The 15187-nt window shown below is 49.0% G+C and overlaps 10 protein-coding genes across 10 annotated transcripts; 5 read left to right on the forward strand and 5 right to left on the reverse strand.

Moving 5' to 3' along the window:
• Positions 1-192: 192 nt before the first annotated feature.
• Positions 193-1171, reverse strand: DEU56DRAFT_905651 (uncharacterized protein; the record flags this gene model as incomplete). The annotated part of the gene is made up of 2 exons (XM_041356741.1): positions 193-971; positions 1030-1171. The coding sequence occupies 2 exons, from the start codon at positions 1169-1171 to the stop codon at positions 193-195; spliced, it is 921 nt and encodes a 306-aa protein (XP_041215421.1).
• Positions 1172-2087: 916 nt separating this feature from the next.
• On the reverse strand, positions 2088-3569 carry DEU56DRAFT_268 (TB2/DP1, HVA22 family-domain-containing protein). The gene is made up of 5 exons (XM_041345375.1): positions 3223-3569; positions 3059-3148; positions 2658-3002; positions 2234-2600; positions 2088-2166 (listed from the first exon to the last, which is right to left on the reverse strand). The coding sequence occupies exons 2-4, from the start codon at positions 3146-3148 to the stop codon at positions 2466-2468; spliced, it is 570 nt and encodes a 189-aa protein (XP_041215422.1). The 5' UTR covers positions 3223-3569; the 3' UTR covers positions 2088-2166; positions 2234-2465.
• On the forward strand, positions 3350-4099 carry DEU56DRAFT_762647 (uncharacterized protein). The gene is made up of 3 exons (XM_041350743.1): positions 3350-3491; positions 3552-3664; positions 3719-4099. The coding sequence occupies exons 1-3, from the start codon at positions 3468-3470 to the stop codon at positions 3828-3830; spliced, it is 249 nt and encodes an 82-aa protein (XP_041215423.1). The 5' UTR covers positions 3350-3467; the 3' UTR covers positions 3831-4099.
• Positions 3893-4536, reverse strand: DEU56DRAFT_867116 (uncharacterized protein; the record flags this gene model as incomplete). Its single annotated transcript, XM_041355403.1, has 6 exons — positions 3893-3931; positions 3982-4020; positions 4077-4133; positions 4187-4299; positions 4354-4458; positions 4512-4536. The coding sequence occupies 6 exons, from the start codon at positions 4534-4536 to the stop codon at positions 3893-3895; spliced, it is 378 nt and encodes a 125-aa protein (XP_041215424.1).
• An 803-nt stretch (positions 4537-5339) lies between these two features.
• On the forward strand, positions 5340-5540 carry DEU56DRAFT_703801 (uncharacterized protein; the record flags this gene model as incomplete). Its single annotated transcript, XM_041347356.1, has 1 exon — positions 5340-5540. A coding segment is annotated over one exon (201 nt), but the record flags the coding sequence as incomplete, so codon positions are not given.
• A 979-nt stretch (positions 5541-6519) lies between these two features.
• On the forward strand, positions 6520-9526 carry DEU56DRAFT_762660 (peptidase family M1-domain-containing protein). Its single transcript, XM_041350744.1, has 14 exons — positions 6520-6927; positions 6977-7040; positions 7103-7251; positions 7308-7387; positions 7448-7467; positions 7522-7653; positions 7709-7866; positions 7919-8015; positions 8062-8092; positions 8139-8217; positions 8270-8535; positions 8600-8769; positions 8827-8986; positions 9037-9526. The coding sequence occupies exons 1-14, from the start codon at positions 6764-6766 to the stop codon at positions 9390-9392; spliced, it is 1926 nt and encodes a 641-aa protein (XP_041215426.1). The 5' UTR covers positions 6520-6763; the 3' UTR covers positions 9393-9526.
• On the reverse strand, positions 9507-10982 carry DEU56DRAFT_968791 (uncharacterized protein; the record flags this gene model as incomplete). The annotated part of the gene is made up of 5 exons (XM_041359398.1): positions 10821-10982; positions 10741-10765; positions 10584-10692; positions 10444-10523; positions 9507-10392 (listed from the first exon to the last, which is right to left on the reverse strand). Exons 1-5 carry the CDS (start codon positions 10921-10923, stop codon positions 9507-9509), a joined length of 1203 nt encoding a protein of 400 aa, XP_041215427.1. The 5' UTR covers positions 10924-10982.
• An 18-nt stretch (positions 10983-11000) lies between these two features.
• On the forward strand, positions 11001-12210 carry DEU56DRAFT_844751 (uncharacterized protein). Its single transcript, XM_041355115.1, has 4 exons — positions 11001-11230; positions 11280-11830; positions 11881-11946; positions 11998-12210. The coding sequence occupies exons 1-4, from the start codon at positions 11110-11112 to the stop codon at positions 12178-12180; spliced, it is 921 nt and encodes a 306-aa protein (XP_041215428.1). The 5' UTR covers positions 11001-11109; the 3' UTR covers positions 12181-12210.
• On the reverse strand, positions 12211-13030 carry DEU56DRAFT_874572 (uncharacterized protein). Its single transcript, XM_041355986.1, has 3 exons — positions 12834-13030; positions 12661-12782; positions 12211-12573 (listed from the first exon to the last, which is right to left on the reverse strand). The coding sequence occupies exons 1-3, from the start codon at positions 12977-12979 to the stop codon at positions 12287-12289; spliced, it is 555 nt and encodes a 184-aa protein (XP_041215429.1). The 5' UTR covers positions 12980-13030; the 3' UTR covers positions 12211-12286.
• Positions 12822-14960, forward strand: DEU56DRAFT_438 (YL1 nuclear protein-domain-containing protein). Its single transcript, XM_041346228.1, has 5 exons — positions 12822-13186; positions 13233-13476; positions 13525-13791; positions 13844-14498; positions 14551-14960. The coding sequence occupies exons 1-5, from the start codon at positions 13128-13130 to the stop codon at positions 14808-14810; spliced, it is 1485 nt and encodes a 494-aa protein (XP_041215430.1). The 5' UTR covers positions 12822-13127; the 3' UTR covers positions 14811-14960.
• The last annotated feature ends 227 nt before the right edge of the window (positions 14961-15187 follow it).

The following is a 15187-nucleotide window of genomic DNA, read 5'->3' on the forward strand; positions in this document are numbered from 1 at the left end:
AGTGCAGGTAATATATCGGTTGGTTATCGGTTACAAATCTTCGCAATACGATTAGGAATAAAAATAGATACATAACACTTGAATTCGAAGAACCCGGGTGTGTGAATGCAATAAACAGTTCGACACTGAGCTGAGTCGAAAAATTGGAAGTTTGAAAGGCGTATCAAGCGAAGGTTAAGTAAGACTTCATCGTCATTGAATAGTTTGAAGGTTGAGAACCAGTTGCATACCCTGCCCCGTAGGAGAGTAGCTTAATCCGATCCATCTACGAACATCTCCCAAACAGTCTATGCGCCGCGGTCCTTGTCGATATTCCCAGCCATGCAACGTCGGACTCACAGAAGCTCTCTCTTGTAAGGCCCATAAAACTGCTTCGGCGCTGTCTGGGTTCACATGTTCGATGTGTTCCATCTCAGCTCGAGTGAGAGGTGTCTGCAGCCATTCGTAAATGGCATCGAGAATATCTTGGACCTTGATAGCGCTGGTTCTTTGCACCCTGACGACGTTCCACATGTGTGCCATGGGACAAGCTGGGATAGCAATTTCGATAATGCTGATCGGAATATCCGTCGCTGGAGAGTTCAAGACATGTGCCAGATCCGCGGAAATATGTGCGCCTGTTGTCAGCCTGGCTGTAATTGGGTTCTGCCGGATATCCCACTGAAGCATAGGCATGGCTGGTTGGAAAGGGTTTAGAGCAAGCCAGGGTGCAAATTTCGGGCGTTCATCGCCTGTCTGGGGCCATGGTGGGGCAGGCAGTGTGGCAGGAGTCCACTGAACTGTTGCGGGGAAGTGGCTATGTCCGTTTAGGTGGGGAGTCCAGGTCAAATTGCCAGTCGGGAAAGACCACACGCTGTGGTCAGGGTGTCTGGCAGGCAGCATAGGCCCGCCAACCCTGTTTGTGTCGGCCCAGGCCGGCTCCCGCCACGTATATCGTGGTACAAAGCCATTTCGCCATGGAGGAGCCGATCCTAAATCGCAAAAATGCGTCCCATTACATGAACGAGAAGAAACTAGAGAATAGCTTACCACCGTTCTGCCTTGTGCGGCGGAAAGAGGAATTGCGCCACCAATCACACCAGCCGCTCCCGCGACTGGAACAATTTGGGTTGTAGAATGTGTTGTAGAAATACATGGTGGAAGGATTTGTCGAAGACTGAAATGTCGACATGGGGAGCTTTTGTACTGCCGGGCAACTCAAGAGTGGGCACAGGTGTTGGACCCACAAATAAGAAAGCACCACATGTCCCAGAAGTAAATGCGATGCCTATCTGCGCACAAAAGCATCACATGCAAACCAGAACTATAAGGCCACTTTATCAGTTAGTGATTCGTCGCTAAGAGGAGTATTACTTACCTGATAGCACAACAAGACGAGGTTCACAAATCAGGGCAATCGCGAACCCGTAACCTGCTGGCATAATAGCGTGGCTGCACAAAAATATACACATGCGCCCACAAAGGCGGTGCGTGAGCCAAGGCTGTGCCACAACATCTCACCACATATGTAAAAAGCGCACTTCAGCAGCGGCCAAGGAAACAGCCAGACTGCGAAAAGCACTGTACACCTATTGGCCCGTCGGGATGCGCCGACAAGGGTCTGAGATCTGACTCTTATCGAAACAACCTCCTCTGAGCAAGTGCCAGTGAGTGTGACGACATATGCACAAACAAACTTAAGTATAGCTTACTGTCGCATAGAGCTGGCAGATACCTCATCTTTCCGCCGACTAGCCAAGGCTCAACGACCGCGAAAGTCTCGAAGCGTTCAACCTTAGTTTCAGAACTGAAGTCCAGAGAACCTAAAGGTGGACGTTAACACTGGACCAGCACGGGACAGCGTGTCGGACGGTGCCACATCGTCCCCTGTCACAGATCGTGAGCACTATTGGAGCTTGAAGCTACTACTGCCAGTAGATCAATGATGGCAGTAGCATTGGCTGGTAGAAACCCTGCACTCTGGTGTGGAGTCTTCGGCACCTATATATGACATGCATGTATGAGCCTCAAAACGAAAGGAATTACAGTCAGTCAGTCAAAGGCGCCATCTAATTGTAATATTCCCTCACATTTCGTTTGTTTTATCCTCATGCGCAAGGGCGACCAGTCTCTATTGGCGTTGAATCAAGATTATTTAGACGCTCGCTCGGTCCCGAGCACTAAGATCTGAGACGTGGCAGTTCCCATGAGCTTCCTTGACAGAATTAACATCCAATAAGGACGCGACAGCCACCTACCACGCGTTGTGACATTTTCGGCGTGCTGTGATGAGGCGCGAAAAGCTCAATAACGATTTGGAGAGATACGTGAAGTAGAACATATCGAAACGTAAAACGAATTACTCCTCAAAAGCCTGAGCAGAAGCATGGACAATGGAAAGGAGGCGTATAATGTCTATGACCATCCAAGCTGAACTACACAGAGCGAAACGATAGCCGAGGATAGAGAGGCGGGCGTGGCCGAGTTCACTCCGAATTAGCGCTGGCAACACGGTCGCGAAGGCCCTCAGCTGTCACCGTGTCGGTCGGTGCTAAAGCACGCGAACCGGACAAGTTGGACATGACAGGCTTCAACACAACGGTGTAAGTTGTTTGTGCGCCCTAGAGATAAGACATTAATTGCCTGCGTCTCGGAATGCATTATATCTCGCGACTTACGCGGAAGGTAGGGAGCTGCAGCCAAAGGATGAACACCGTCTTGAATGCAAAGTACCACGGGAAGTAGTAGAGAACCATTCTGAGTGCAATGCTCTCGAGGAAGTTGAAGAACCCGAAAACAACCCAATACGTGAGCCACTGCACGTCATCCTGGTGCCCGGGACTTTCCAGTGCCTTGAAGGAGAGGTAGCACGGAAGTGCCCATCCAACGAGATTAGAAACCGGTGCGGCAAGAGGATTGACAAAGTGGAAAAGGGCGAGGAGCAAAACAGAGCCGCTGACAAAATAGGTCTTTGGAATCTGAGTCCGCTGCTCAAATGTGTTCAAAACTGGATACTTCGTGAGCTATTGAGGGGTTTATGTTAGTTCAAAGAATTACGGCCAAAAAACCCGTTACTAACTTCCTTGTCAAGCTGTTGAATATAATAATTCGCCTTGTTCTGCGCCTGAACGAAAGCAGGGTGCTGCTGAACCTTTTGTGTCGCAGACATCTGCAGAGGAGGGGGAATAAAACGGTTTCCTAGTCAAAACCAGGAAGGATGATATCTAAGTTAAAACAACTGACCTTAGGGGGCGTGAAATATGTACTGAGGAACTGATTAGGTGGCAGTCAAGACGGTGGTAGGAAAGAAAGAGAGTTGGGGCGGATACGGCGTTGATATGGGTTTGATGACATGTGTTTGGCGGCAACAATACGTCAGCTTGCCTCGAGTCGCCCAGAATCTTATATCGGTCCACCAACAACCTCCGCAGCAGCTTGCTCTCCGCTTCAGGTCCTTTCACAACTCGTGCCAAACGTCTGCTGCAGTCATGGACAATTACGAGGCAATCCAGGTATGTCCTTGACATCCGCCGTATAGTCAGATTTGGACACGTCTCAACCACGCTGAGCAGGCCATACATAAATCATTGCCTCCGTTCTCACCTTATGTGCCCGCGTCTCTCCTTCCGTCCATAGCTCTCATCCTCTTGGCATCAACTTTCGCTCTTGCATTTTACTTTTCAACGTAAGTCGCCGCTGTACACCTCTGTAATACGTGTCCCTATACCCATGTCCACAGCCTTTCAAAAGACACGTTTCCGCTACGCGAGACTGCGGTGGCATCACTAGCAAGTGTCCTCGGTGGTTTCGGAGTTGTTGCCCTGTTCTGTAGTGTTGGAGTGAACGTGTAGACATCTTCCTGTCCTAGCAGTCGCAGTCAACCACTGGATACCCCCACCCCAAAAACATTATACTAATTGTTGACACGCCAACCGTGTTTACAAGAGACACACTGGAAAGTCATTCGTCAGACTTGGGACAGCGAATAGGGGAGTCACGTACTGTGTATAAAATTGTGGAACCTTCATCAGCACTGCGCATCTGCGATCATAGGTCAACTCAGTTTTTGCGTAAACGGTATTAACAGTTTTCCTTGCCTGTTTCTCTTCGTAATAAGCTTCCAGATGTCCGCAAGACGGGCATTTTTCTGACACCTGTTGGTGATGTAAGGAAACCATAATATCTCCAATACATTCATGCTGGTCACCTTGGGTAAGACTTTACCCTGATGAACCTTCGTTTGGGTTTTACGCTTCTGTCTCAGCGCTGAAGGGAATGCTTCAGGGTGTGACCGAGTAGTTATCTCAATATTCTCATAAGCTGCCAAACGTGGTAGATGAATATGATGATCTGGGTGGCTCAGAGAGTACACACATGATGCTGGTTCCTCATAGCTGCATTGTTCGCATATGACTGTTTGCTCGTCGTCTTTTGGAGGACTGAGTAGAGTGCCGCAATGAGGGCAAAATAGCAGAGAACCTTGGAGTTGGTTACTTTTCTGTCTCTGATCTGAGTTTAGCCTAACAACTCACCAATTTTATGTGCGAGAGTAGGCATAAGATTGTAAGTTACAGTTTGATCCTAGCTTGATCCTATCAGAGTTTTACTGAAGAGACGTCTTCTGACTCGGAACGGCGGAAATGATACCCAGCGCCTACTAACTTACCAGCAGTTTGGACAAAGCATGGCATACGGCGCTTGCACGTCGTCGCGTCGGGTGCAATAGGACCGCCTTCACCAGATTTAGAACAACACTTTTTTTGTCACCGTCACCGTCGGACGATGGTCCAAACATACCTTTCATTACTGCGCCCACACTGTATCGATGCAGTTGAGCTGGACCCTGACGATTGCTTTGTTTTTTACTGTCAACTCCGGGACCCGACGTAATTATCACTGAAGAAAGGTCGGCTGGTTGATGATCGTCGCTGCATCTGATGCATTTGACGGCACGACCCTATGGGTTTGCTTTGGCCCGTCTCTCCTGTCTGATATCGCCGAAGACTACAATAAAGGGACTCCAAAACGAGTGGCACTTCTTTGTTCTTTCACGAGTCTATTCTGACGTATGGGCCCCTGGACTTGGCAGACACCGCATATATATGAACGCCTTTTCCACCCATGAAATTCCTGGACCCTCTTCGTCATCCTCACTTTCTCTGTTTTCTCTTGGTTCTAATTCTGCACGCAGGCCGTGCCACTGACTTACTGGACTGGTACCATACGATAGAGATTTTGACCTTCTTTTTGCTCTCACTGGCACGTCAAACCTCCATCACTTTCACTTCTACCATCACGCGCCACTCATTATTCTGATCCACTTCTATTCAATAACGCCATCTTATACGATGCCTTTCCATACTGCTCTATCCGACGCAGCTCTCTCGGACCTTGCTTGCAGGCTACGGTACGCCAACGCGCGTTACGGCCAGATCGCTTGTCAACTGCGCTGTCGGATCACAATCACGCGCACAAATCACGCACAACGGCACGCCTTCTGGGCTGGCTTGCGTGTTGATATAGCAAAGGCTAAGGGTTGTCCCACAACTGCGATTTCAGTCAAGCCCTTGCCTGTCCTTGATACGACTCCGAGTCCCCTGCCGCCTATGCTTTCCCCATGTGCATTTTCAGCAGAATCCCACAACGAACTTGGCTTGGGGATTCCAAAAATCGTCGTATCGTCCCCTGACGCATATGTTCAACCCCGCAAGCGCCTTGTGATTCGGATTCCATCGCTTGCTAGCCTTCATGATGATATTTACTGCCATGAGCAGTATGACATGTCTACTCCGGGTGCGCCACTCATTCGGACCAAAGAATTGCCCGAGTGCGAGATGGAAGATATGTGCTCTTCGCGTTCATGTGAGCTCTGACAAGAAACTTGCAACGTTTTTTGTGACTGAATGTCAATTTTTAGCTTCTGCCGCATCTTCCACCCCCCTCTTGACACCTGTGAGTCCTCTACATTCTATAACCCTTTCACACACTGAACTTCTGTACAAGATCGATATTGTTCACTCTGGTCTTCGTATAAAAATTCCGACCAGGAAGCGCAAGCTCGGAGAGACTGACGACGAAGATTTCTGTCCGGATAGCTCAGACATTCAGTTTCCCAAGGTTTGTTCCTCCATAATTCAACGATGTGAAAGCTGAGGCCTTTGTTTCAGAGACACATGAGGAGGCGCTGGGCTCGTTCACAGACGTCTAACGACCGAATGCATTGGTATCCTTCTCGGGCACAGATTGCTTCACTTTGAGCTTCAAAGAACAAAACACATCACGATTTCACTGCAAATACATACAATACCCAGCCTGTCAGTGCATGTAATGTTTCTTTTTGTTCTGGACACTGGTTCCACCAAACTGTATCTTCTTAAATATCATTTTCGGTTGCCTTGTGAAAGACACTTTATTTACTGCCTGCCTCATAATGTATCCTGACTGTGTTGTTTTATAATCTTATCCTCCTTGGTGTTTCGCTTACCCCAGATGTGTGAAATGTTAACGATAGTCAGTGACTCGCGTGATACTGGGGAACATCCGAATCACACGGACTTCAAAACAGAAAACACTTATTGGTCTAGTCGACGATAGAGTGGTACGACTCGGCTGTTCGCCTGCCTAATGCAGCCCTGTAGCCCTTGTTCTCGTCTCGTCTTGCTTACTTCCATTTGGTTAACACTACGTGAGCCTCGAGGCAACGGTGGTTAAATAAATTCTTGCAAGGGGTGCTTGGATAGGAAGCTCGTCTCCACCTTACTACCACAACTCCGTGGCAACAATTATGATGAGCGCTGAAACTACTGATCCAACCTCTCAATCAAACTATCGTCAGATCAGCACAAAGCACTTCTCACTCGATTGGTCGATTGACTTCCTCGAGAAGGTGATCAAGGGCTCTATCACACACGAACTTACCGTGCACACGAGCGACTTGAAGGAGGTTATGTGCGTTTGCTACCTATCCGTGTAATGCGGCGAGTACTTATGTATATAGCTTTGATACATGGGATGTCGTGATCAAGCGCGTGTACGTCGAGGGCGAGTCTAGCAATGCTCAGGTGCGCAGACATTCCTCTTCGATGTTTTCGGGTTCAAAGTGCCATAGCGTCTGAGCGTGTAGTACTCCTTGGGAGAAAAGCATGAAGTCATGGGCTCTGCGCTGTATATTCTGCTTCCTGCCGGTCTGCAGCCAGGATCGTCGGTGAAAGTGACGATCGAGTATAACACAACGGAGCCAGGATGCAAGGCATTGCAGTGGCTCGACAAAGCGTTAGTATCCATCGAACAGCTTGCTCCATGTTCCCGCTAAATGGATATTTGGAAAGACAAACGCATGGCAAGACCCATCCTTACCTGTTCAGTCAGTGCCAGCCGATTTATGCAAGAGGTCTTTTCCCATGTCAAGGCAAGTTTCGGTATATATATATTGTACTGCAGCAGCTTAAACAGTGTACGATACACTCAGACACTCCATCCGTGAAAGCCGTCAGTCATTGTTGGTCCCGCGCAGTTGTGATTTGTAACTGAGAACATCAGTAGACATATGAAGCGAAGATCTCGTCTGTGCTTCCTGCGCTGATGTCTGCTATTCGAGTGTCCCCGCCTGCGGAAGGGCCTGTACACGATGGGAAGATTGTCGGGCAGGACGAAGTCACCTACGTTTACAACCAGGTGCGCAGTACTCAGCAGGAGCATTAAGCCTTACCTTGACCTACTTGATACCCAGCCGGTGCCAATACCATCTTACTTGATTGCAATCGCGTCAGGAAATCTTTGCTATCGTGCATTCGAAAAGCTTGAAGGAAAAGACTGGACGAGCGGAGTGTGGGCCGAACCTGACATGATTAATGATGCTTGGTGGGAATTCAAGGAAGACACGACAAGGTCCTTTTCAGAGGCTCAGGATTTATGGGACATTTGAGAACTCCTTGCACAGGTTTTTGGCTGCAGAGGAGGAACTCGTTGGCATGTCGTATAAATTTGGCGTGTATGACCTCCTGGTTTTGCCTCCGGCATTTCCTTATGGCGGCATGGTGCGTTCTTTTATATCCCTCATATCAGATTCTGATGGAGATCCAGGAAAATGCATGTTTGACATTTGTCACGCCAAGTTAGTACATGCGACTTATCAAGATATATATCTGACCAAAGGTCAGCTTTGTTAACTGGTGACAGGACACTGGTGGACGTCGTCGTCCACGAGATCACGCACTCCTACTTTGGGAATGGTATAACGTCAGAATATCCTCCTTCCTCTCCTTTTTTTTTGACTGATTTTATTGCACAGACACGCAGACGCTTCGCACTTTTGGCTCAACGAAGGTTGGACGACATACATTGAGCGCCTCCTCCAGCAGATATTGCATTCCCCTGCTCACCGGGGATTCTCTTTCTTGACCGGTGCGAAGGACCTTTACGACGACCTCAAGTTTTATGAGCTGCGCAACAAGAAGTATCAGAAATTGCGGATTGAGTTTGAGAAGGGCGAAAACCCCGACGACGCCTATAGCTCAGTACCATACGACAAAGGCGCTAATTTCCTCCTTCACATTGGTCAGTGGTGCTTGTTTAGTCTAAGGGGCCCTTCAGGCTATTGACAAAGTATTTGGGCTTTCAGAACGGACGTTAGGTGGTTTAGACGTGTTCCTCCCATATATGAAAGATTATGTCAAGACATTTATGGGTAAAAGCATCACCACAGACATGTGGAAGGATCATCTTTTTGCCTACTACACGCAGTTTGGTGGGGGCGACGAGCTTGAAGCGCTCAAAAGCATTGATTGGGATGCAAGTATTAGATCTTCTGTCCTTCGAGTCACTCAACTCACGATTGTGTCAACGTAGGCTTGGCTTTTTGGAACGGGTGTCACCCTTCCTGTGCCCATGGAATATGACATGACCCTCGCACAACAGTCCTACAAGCTTGCTGAGAGGTGGAGCAAGACCAAAGATACATCTGAGTTCAGCGCCACCGATATCAATGGGATGGATGCCAACCAGATCGGTGAGCACGAGTCTCGCTCACGGTCTTTGCTGCTGACTGCACCTTATCAGGCGCTTTCCTTGAACGACTACAGTCCTTCGACCCATTGCCAGTGGCGCATATCGATGACCTTGGTAACCTCTACGGGCTAGATAATTCGCCCAATGCGGAGCTTCGCCTGAGGTTTTACCAAGTAGCTTTACTTGATCACAAGTCAGCCAAGTCAGAGCAATATGCTACAGCGGCTTTGGGCTGGATTGTTGGGGAAGAGGATGGCATGGTGAAGGGTCGGATGAAGTTCTGTCGGCCAATATTCAGGGCGGTGTTTGCTGTCAACGAAGCGATGGCACAGGACAAGTATCAAGAACACAAGAGTTCATTCCACCCCATTGCCCGTGATCTTATTGAGCAGGTGAGAGATGCCTAGGTTCCTCCCCGATGAAACTAATACCGGCGCAGGACATCGAGTTAACCAAGGGTCACGGGTCTAATGTGTAACAAGACAGTTATCTATCAAATTGTATCTAGGGCAAAATCGATGTTATTTGAAATCGCCCCACAGGTCCCCGAACACGTCATCTTTCTTTTGGGCAGGCTGCACCTGAGAAGTGCCCCAAAGGCTGCTGTCGTTACTTGGTGCGGAGACAGACGATCCCCAGATGTCATTCGTGTTAGATGAATTCGCTTGAGGCTGGGGCTGTTGTGCCGTAGGAATGACTGAGCTCCCCCATAGGGTATTTGGGGAGGGTGCAACGGGAGTAGCGCCCCAGCTAGAAGAAGAAGCGCCCCACAAACTAGTGCCACCCGTACCCATCATGCTTGTAGGCTGAGGTTGTGTCTGCGGAGCGCTTCCAAACTGGTCCCAGGCTGATTGTGGCTGAGAGGGGGACGCAAAGGCGCCAAAAGCACTGGCACCTGTCGACAGGTTGGAATTGCTAGGGGCGACAGCAGGAGCAGAGGAAAAGAGGGACATGATATCTGATTTCATATCTTTAGATGGTGGTGGCGAGGCTGCCTTCTGAGCGGGTGCGTGGAAGTCCAGTGAGAATAGGTCATCTTGAGTCGGGGCGGCGGGCTGCGCCAATGTCGGCTGAGGTGCGGCAGATGTCGGTGAAGTAATTATAGGAACTTCAGAGTTGATTGCTCTGCCGGCGATTGCGGATGAGAGCAACTGACGAGATTGAGGCTGACGTGTTGTTATGTGGGTCTGCAGTGCAGGAGATGCTGGTCTTGCACCCGATATACTGGTATTAGTGATATGAGTTGGGCGTGAGGACTGCGTAGCCGCAGGGAGAGACTGTTCAATAGCCTGTGAAGCATGCCCATTTGAGGTTTCACTCTCAAGAACCGATGGATCGGACGGCGGGGGTCCATCAAGTGCCCATCTCCGGGATTCATATTTTGAACGTATGAATGACTCCATTTTGCTATGATAAAGTGTGAATTAGTGTTCGGATGGTAGGGCTATAATCACATACTGGTCTGGGGGGACATGACCAGACTTGAGATGTGATTCCCAGTACAAGTTGGCACGGCGATTCCCCCATTTCTGAATCGACTGGGAAGTAAACGACGTTAAGCAAGCGGTGAGACTAACACATGAGTAGCATGGAATTACCTCCATTTGTTCCGGTGTCCAGATATCAAGATCGACGGACTTGACGCGGCTGATATGCGTTCCCATGCCACGATGGATGCCTGAACAGCGAATGCACAGGAAGACACCTCTAGAAAGCATGGTCAGGCTAGAACAGAAGCGGAAATGCAAAACGCACAAATTCCATGATGCCCAACGAGGATCTGGTTCGAAAATCATTTGAAAAGCTGGGAGATGGGCAATGGGGAGAAGACCGACCGTTCCGCTTGCAATCTGCACAGACTTTATTGTCTGGCTGCTTGACCAGTTCTTTGAGAATTCTGGAATTTCTTTCGGTCGTGGCTTTGTCCTGTCTGGACATGATGGTCGACGAGAAAGTTAGAAACAAGATGAACAGATGTTTCGGAGCAGATCAGCCTCATTCCCAAAACGTGTCAGGGTCCGCTTCCTATTACGCACTACCAACGTTTTTGCCTACCACGTCAATCGTAAAAAGGCAGACAGCACACTGTCTGCATTTAACTAGACTAAAGTAACGACCATCACGATGTCAGCTACAGCTCGCGCAGAGGCTCGTCGCAAAGCTATTCTCAGCAGAGGAAATGACCGCCTGTCGAAATTGACGACGACTGCTCGCGGAGAAGATGCTCCAGCTTATTTGAATGCTGGTGAGTGATTTGACTTGACGCATCACAGATAGTATTAACTGTGCCATAGATATCCCTCCCAGAGCTGCAGCTGCTAGTTTTGTGGGCGAAGGGCCGAGTATACCTCCACCACCAGACATGCATCCCCCGTTCTCTTTCGGACAAGCAGGCCTTGGCGGAGCAGCACCCGACCCATCCGTTTGGTCAGAAGAGCATCAAAAGCAGTTCTTTCAAGCTCTCATGGGTGGCGCAGCCAATTCTCCGCCATTTCCTCAACCTCAGATCTCAGCTGTGGCCTCCAATGGAACAACTCCACCTCCTCCAGGTGATCCTTTTGCTGCTATCATGAATTCCTTGCAGCAAATGGACCCGTCTCGTGGCGGCGCTACTGGAAAAGTACCCGCTCCTCAAGCACCTGCAAAGCCCCCCTCGATCATGCAGAAGTTCACGCCATTGCTACACATTTTGTGCACATGGTTCATTCTGGCATTTTTTGTTCTTTTCAAAGAGCCTCAAATATTAGTCGAGCGCAGTGGTGGCACTTCGGAAATTTTCTGGAAACGTTGGGCAGAGCTTGCCTGGAGAAGCTCTAGCATTGACGGCTGGGGAGTGCAGTTTGTGGTCAGTGGCTCGTGCTTGCTTGAAGAATAGTGTCGCTGATCGACGTATAGCCGTTTATGTGGGCGTTTATGACTGTGCAAGTGATGCTTCACTCCATACGTATATACACGGGCAATGTAAGCCTCCTCAGGCTGCGAATGAATATTGTGCTGATTGTACTCGGACAGAACCAAGTGCAGCCTCCGGCTTTGTTGGCGCTAGCTCTGCCTCACTTGCCCCCACCATTCCCATCCATCATTACGAATGGCCTGCGCTATATCAGGATGGGAGGCGCTATTCTTGATGATCTGTCGGCGGTTGTATTTGGAATTGGGATGGTTGTGCTGATCGCTGGATGGTTCGCTGGATGACTGGTCCACTCCTATGTAAATTCCGCCAGTATAACGAGTCTTTAGTGGGTTCATTATTGGGCAACACATGCACGTGTCTAATAGCTGAAGTGAGAGTATCATGAAATTAGGGTAGTATGGCAGCGGCTCCGGTCTTTGGACGCTCAGGTGATGACAACATATTTTCCACCATGGCCTCCAAATTCTCTGGGCTACGGGTGTTCAACTTCGGTGTCCGTTTCTTAGCAGCTGCTAAGCGTTCCTTCTCCTCGCCTGGGAGAATGGGCAGGCCAGCAGTTTGAGCAGCCGCCTTGTACTCTTTCCATGGGTCACCGCCAGCAAGGTCCATTAGTTCCTTGGTAATTGATGTGGACCATTTATTTGAAATGTCGATGGTAGTCTTAGTTCCGTCCTCTGTACAATTGACAAAGAATGGTCATAAAAAGGGAACGAAGAAGCGCGTCAGAACGTCAAAGAAATACAATAACAGAATTGACTTACCGAACTCGACGACCATCTCAGGCGTCCAATTGTCTTGTAGAGTTTTTGGAAGCTTCTTCACCTCCACGTTGAGTTGTGGGTTGGCATACCGTATACGTCTAAGCTCTTCCTTCACAAAATGCCTAGGTCTGACTTAGAACGCGTGTACCCGAGTTGTCTATAGGATAGCTTACCGTGCTCCGAAATGATCGTTTCTAGTAGCCAGCTTCAAGCTTATCCCCCGCAGACCAGTCAAGGACAGCCTTGGCTCCTTATTGAGGTCATTTAGTATGACGGACAGTCGAGAAGGCCCTGGAATGAATTTGGGTTTCCGAGGCATTTTAAATGGAACAGAAGAGGTGAAATGTACGTAGTTTGCGCAAATTGAGCTGTAGGTTGTTTGATCTTGTTGAATTCGAAAGCCTCTCCCCTTTCTTGGTGGCCTGCCTTCTCACTCTAATCGCGGAACTACATACTAATCATCCAATATGGCTGAAGAGGATACACTGGTATCGCGTCGGTCGAGGAGAAGCACGGCGGGGAACAGGTCTGTACAGTTTTTTTACTGGTATACTGACACTGAATATCATCAGGATGGAGGCGGCCCTGGCTGAGCTCGCTGTCGAGGAAGTTAACGAGGCTGAGGAAGATGTTGACTTTGTCAACGACAAAGGTGAATGTGATGCGCTAAATACTGACGGAATATGTCTTATGCTGTATCTAGATGAGGAAGATATCTTTGAATCAGATTTCGCGAGCACGGACGACGAGGCAACTACTGAAGGTTTTGATACTGGTGAAAAGGCTGTCGAGGATGAGGAAAGGAGAGAGAGAAGGGTATTTATTGATTGCATGTTGTTCCGAAATAAACTCATAGGCTTCTAGAGTGCGCGCGTAAGGGTGGAGAAAGCTACCGCCGCTGCTCATGCTCGCCAGAGGGTCACCTTTCACCCCCAAGCAGAGGCTTCAGGGAAGAAACCTAAAAAAGAGTCTCAGAAGCTCAAAAGACGTGTATCTCTTGGTGTCGCAGTTAACGCAGAGACAGGAGAAGTGATTGAAGGTGGTACAAGGCAACGGCAGAGTCAGAGATCACATACAATCATGAATACCTCGGCGACCGTGAATAGAATGAAGGATGCAGAAGAGAAGCGTGTAAGCCCTCATCCAACTTTATGCTCGACGCACTTCATTATCTCTCCTGCAGGCCACCATTCCGAAGAAGGCAAGAGTTGTCACTAAAGCTCCAGCACAAGACGAACTTATCGCGCGTGCCCTCGACACGGAGGAGGGAAATATTATTGAGCACCGAGATTATCTCAAACTGGAAGAAGAGAAGCGTGCGCGTGCTCGTGTAGTTCGAACTGCCCTTGAAGGTCCGGTGTTGCGATGGATTAGCCGAAAAGAACAAGTCAAAGTTGAAGTCACACCTCTGGCGCCTGCCCCATATCCATCACAGTACGGCTTCGTCTACAATCCGCATCAAGGAACTTCCTATTCCGGGACACAAACTTACCAGTCTCCCTTTCGTGCATACGTTCCAGCACCACCAAGCCAAACGCCGGCAGTTTCGTCCACACCATCACAAGGCTTGGCTGCCACAGCACAACCGCAGTCATCAACACCATCTGCAAACACGCCATCTCAATCATCGTATTATTATTATCCCATGCAACCCCCACCAATTCCGCCTCCCACGCAAGAAAGAGTTGACGACGTTTGCAAGAACTATGTTGTGCATGAGCTATCGCAAGATCCATCAGCAGCTAAACCGCCATGGAAAGATACCATGTCAGCTATGTTTGGCGATGATGTCAAATGGGACGAAGTTCGTGTGTTCACGGGGAAGCAGCGCCCGTTGAGTGAGTTTATCTTTCGCTCAGTTTTTTCGTAGTCGCATAACTCTCGCTCTAGGTCGACCTGTTCGAACCTGTCCAATCACTGGGACACCGGCGAAGTATCTAGACCCACGAACGAATGTGCCCTTTGCGAACGTTGCCGCATTCAAATTTCTGACCAAAATTTTGTCCCACGACTATGTTTGGAGTGAGGCATTGGGGTGCTATGTTACTCGCCATGAAGAGCTTAACTGTCATGTCGATGAGCCTATGAACGGCACCGCGACAAAGCGCAGAAGAGTGGATGATCAAGATGCGCAAACCAACGATGGTTAACTATCTATATCGCTGCACTGCACTCGATACGACTTTCCCTCCGATGAGAATAAGGCTTATTACTGGCACTCGTCTACTATCTCAATGATCACGTATCGGGACTTTATCCGTGGTACCCTGTTAGTTGGAGCGATATGACATCCCCGTGATTCTTTGACGAAGATTCGCAAAGCTGGAGTTTTGTGATTATGGGCAAGGGTGTTCAGGAATTAATGGGAGAGTCGATGGTTTTGAATACGGTTCCTGCCAAACAGTGTTCAGGCATAAATGGCTATCACATGCGCATGTAAGTAGCCTCATTACCCATTACGCTTCCTCATAGTTCTAGCTGGTTTATCTCTGCGAAACGCACCGGTGATAGAATCCTCGGGAATCCT

The sequence above is a fragment of the Suillus clintonianus genome (genome assembly GCF_016758775.1).
Source record: "Suillus clintonianus strain FC179 chromosome Unknown DEU56scaffold_1, whole genome shotgun sequence".
NCBI classification, from domain to species: Eukaryota; Fungi; Basidiomycota; class Agaricomycetes; order Boletales; family Suillaceae; genus Suillus; species Suillus clintonianus.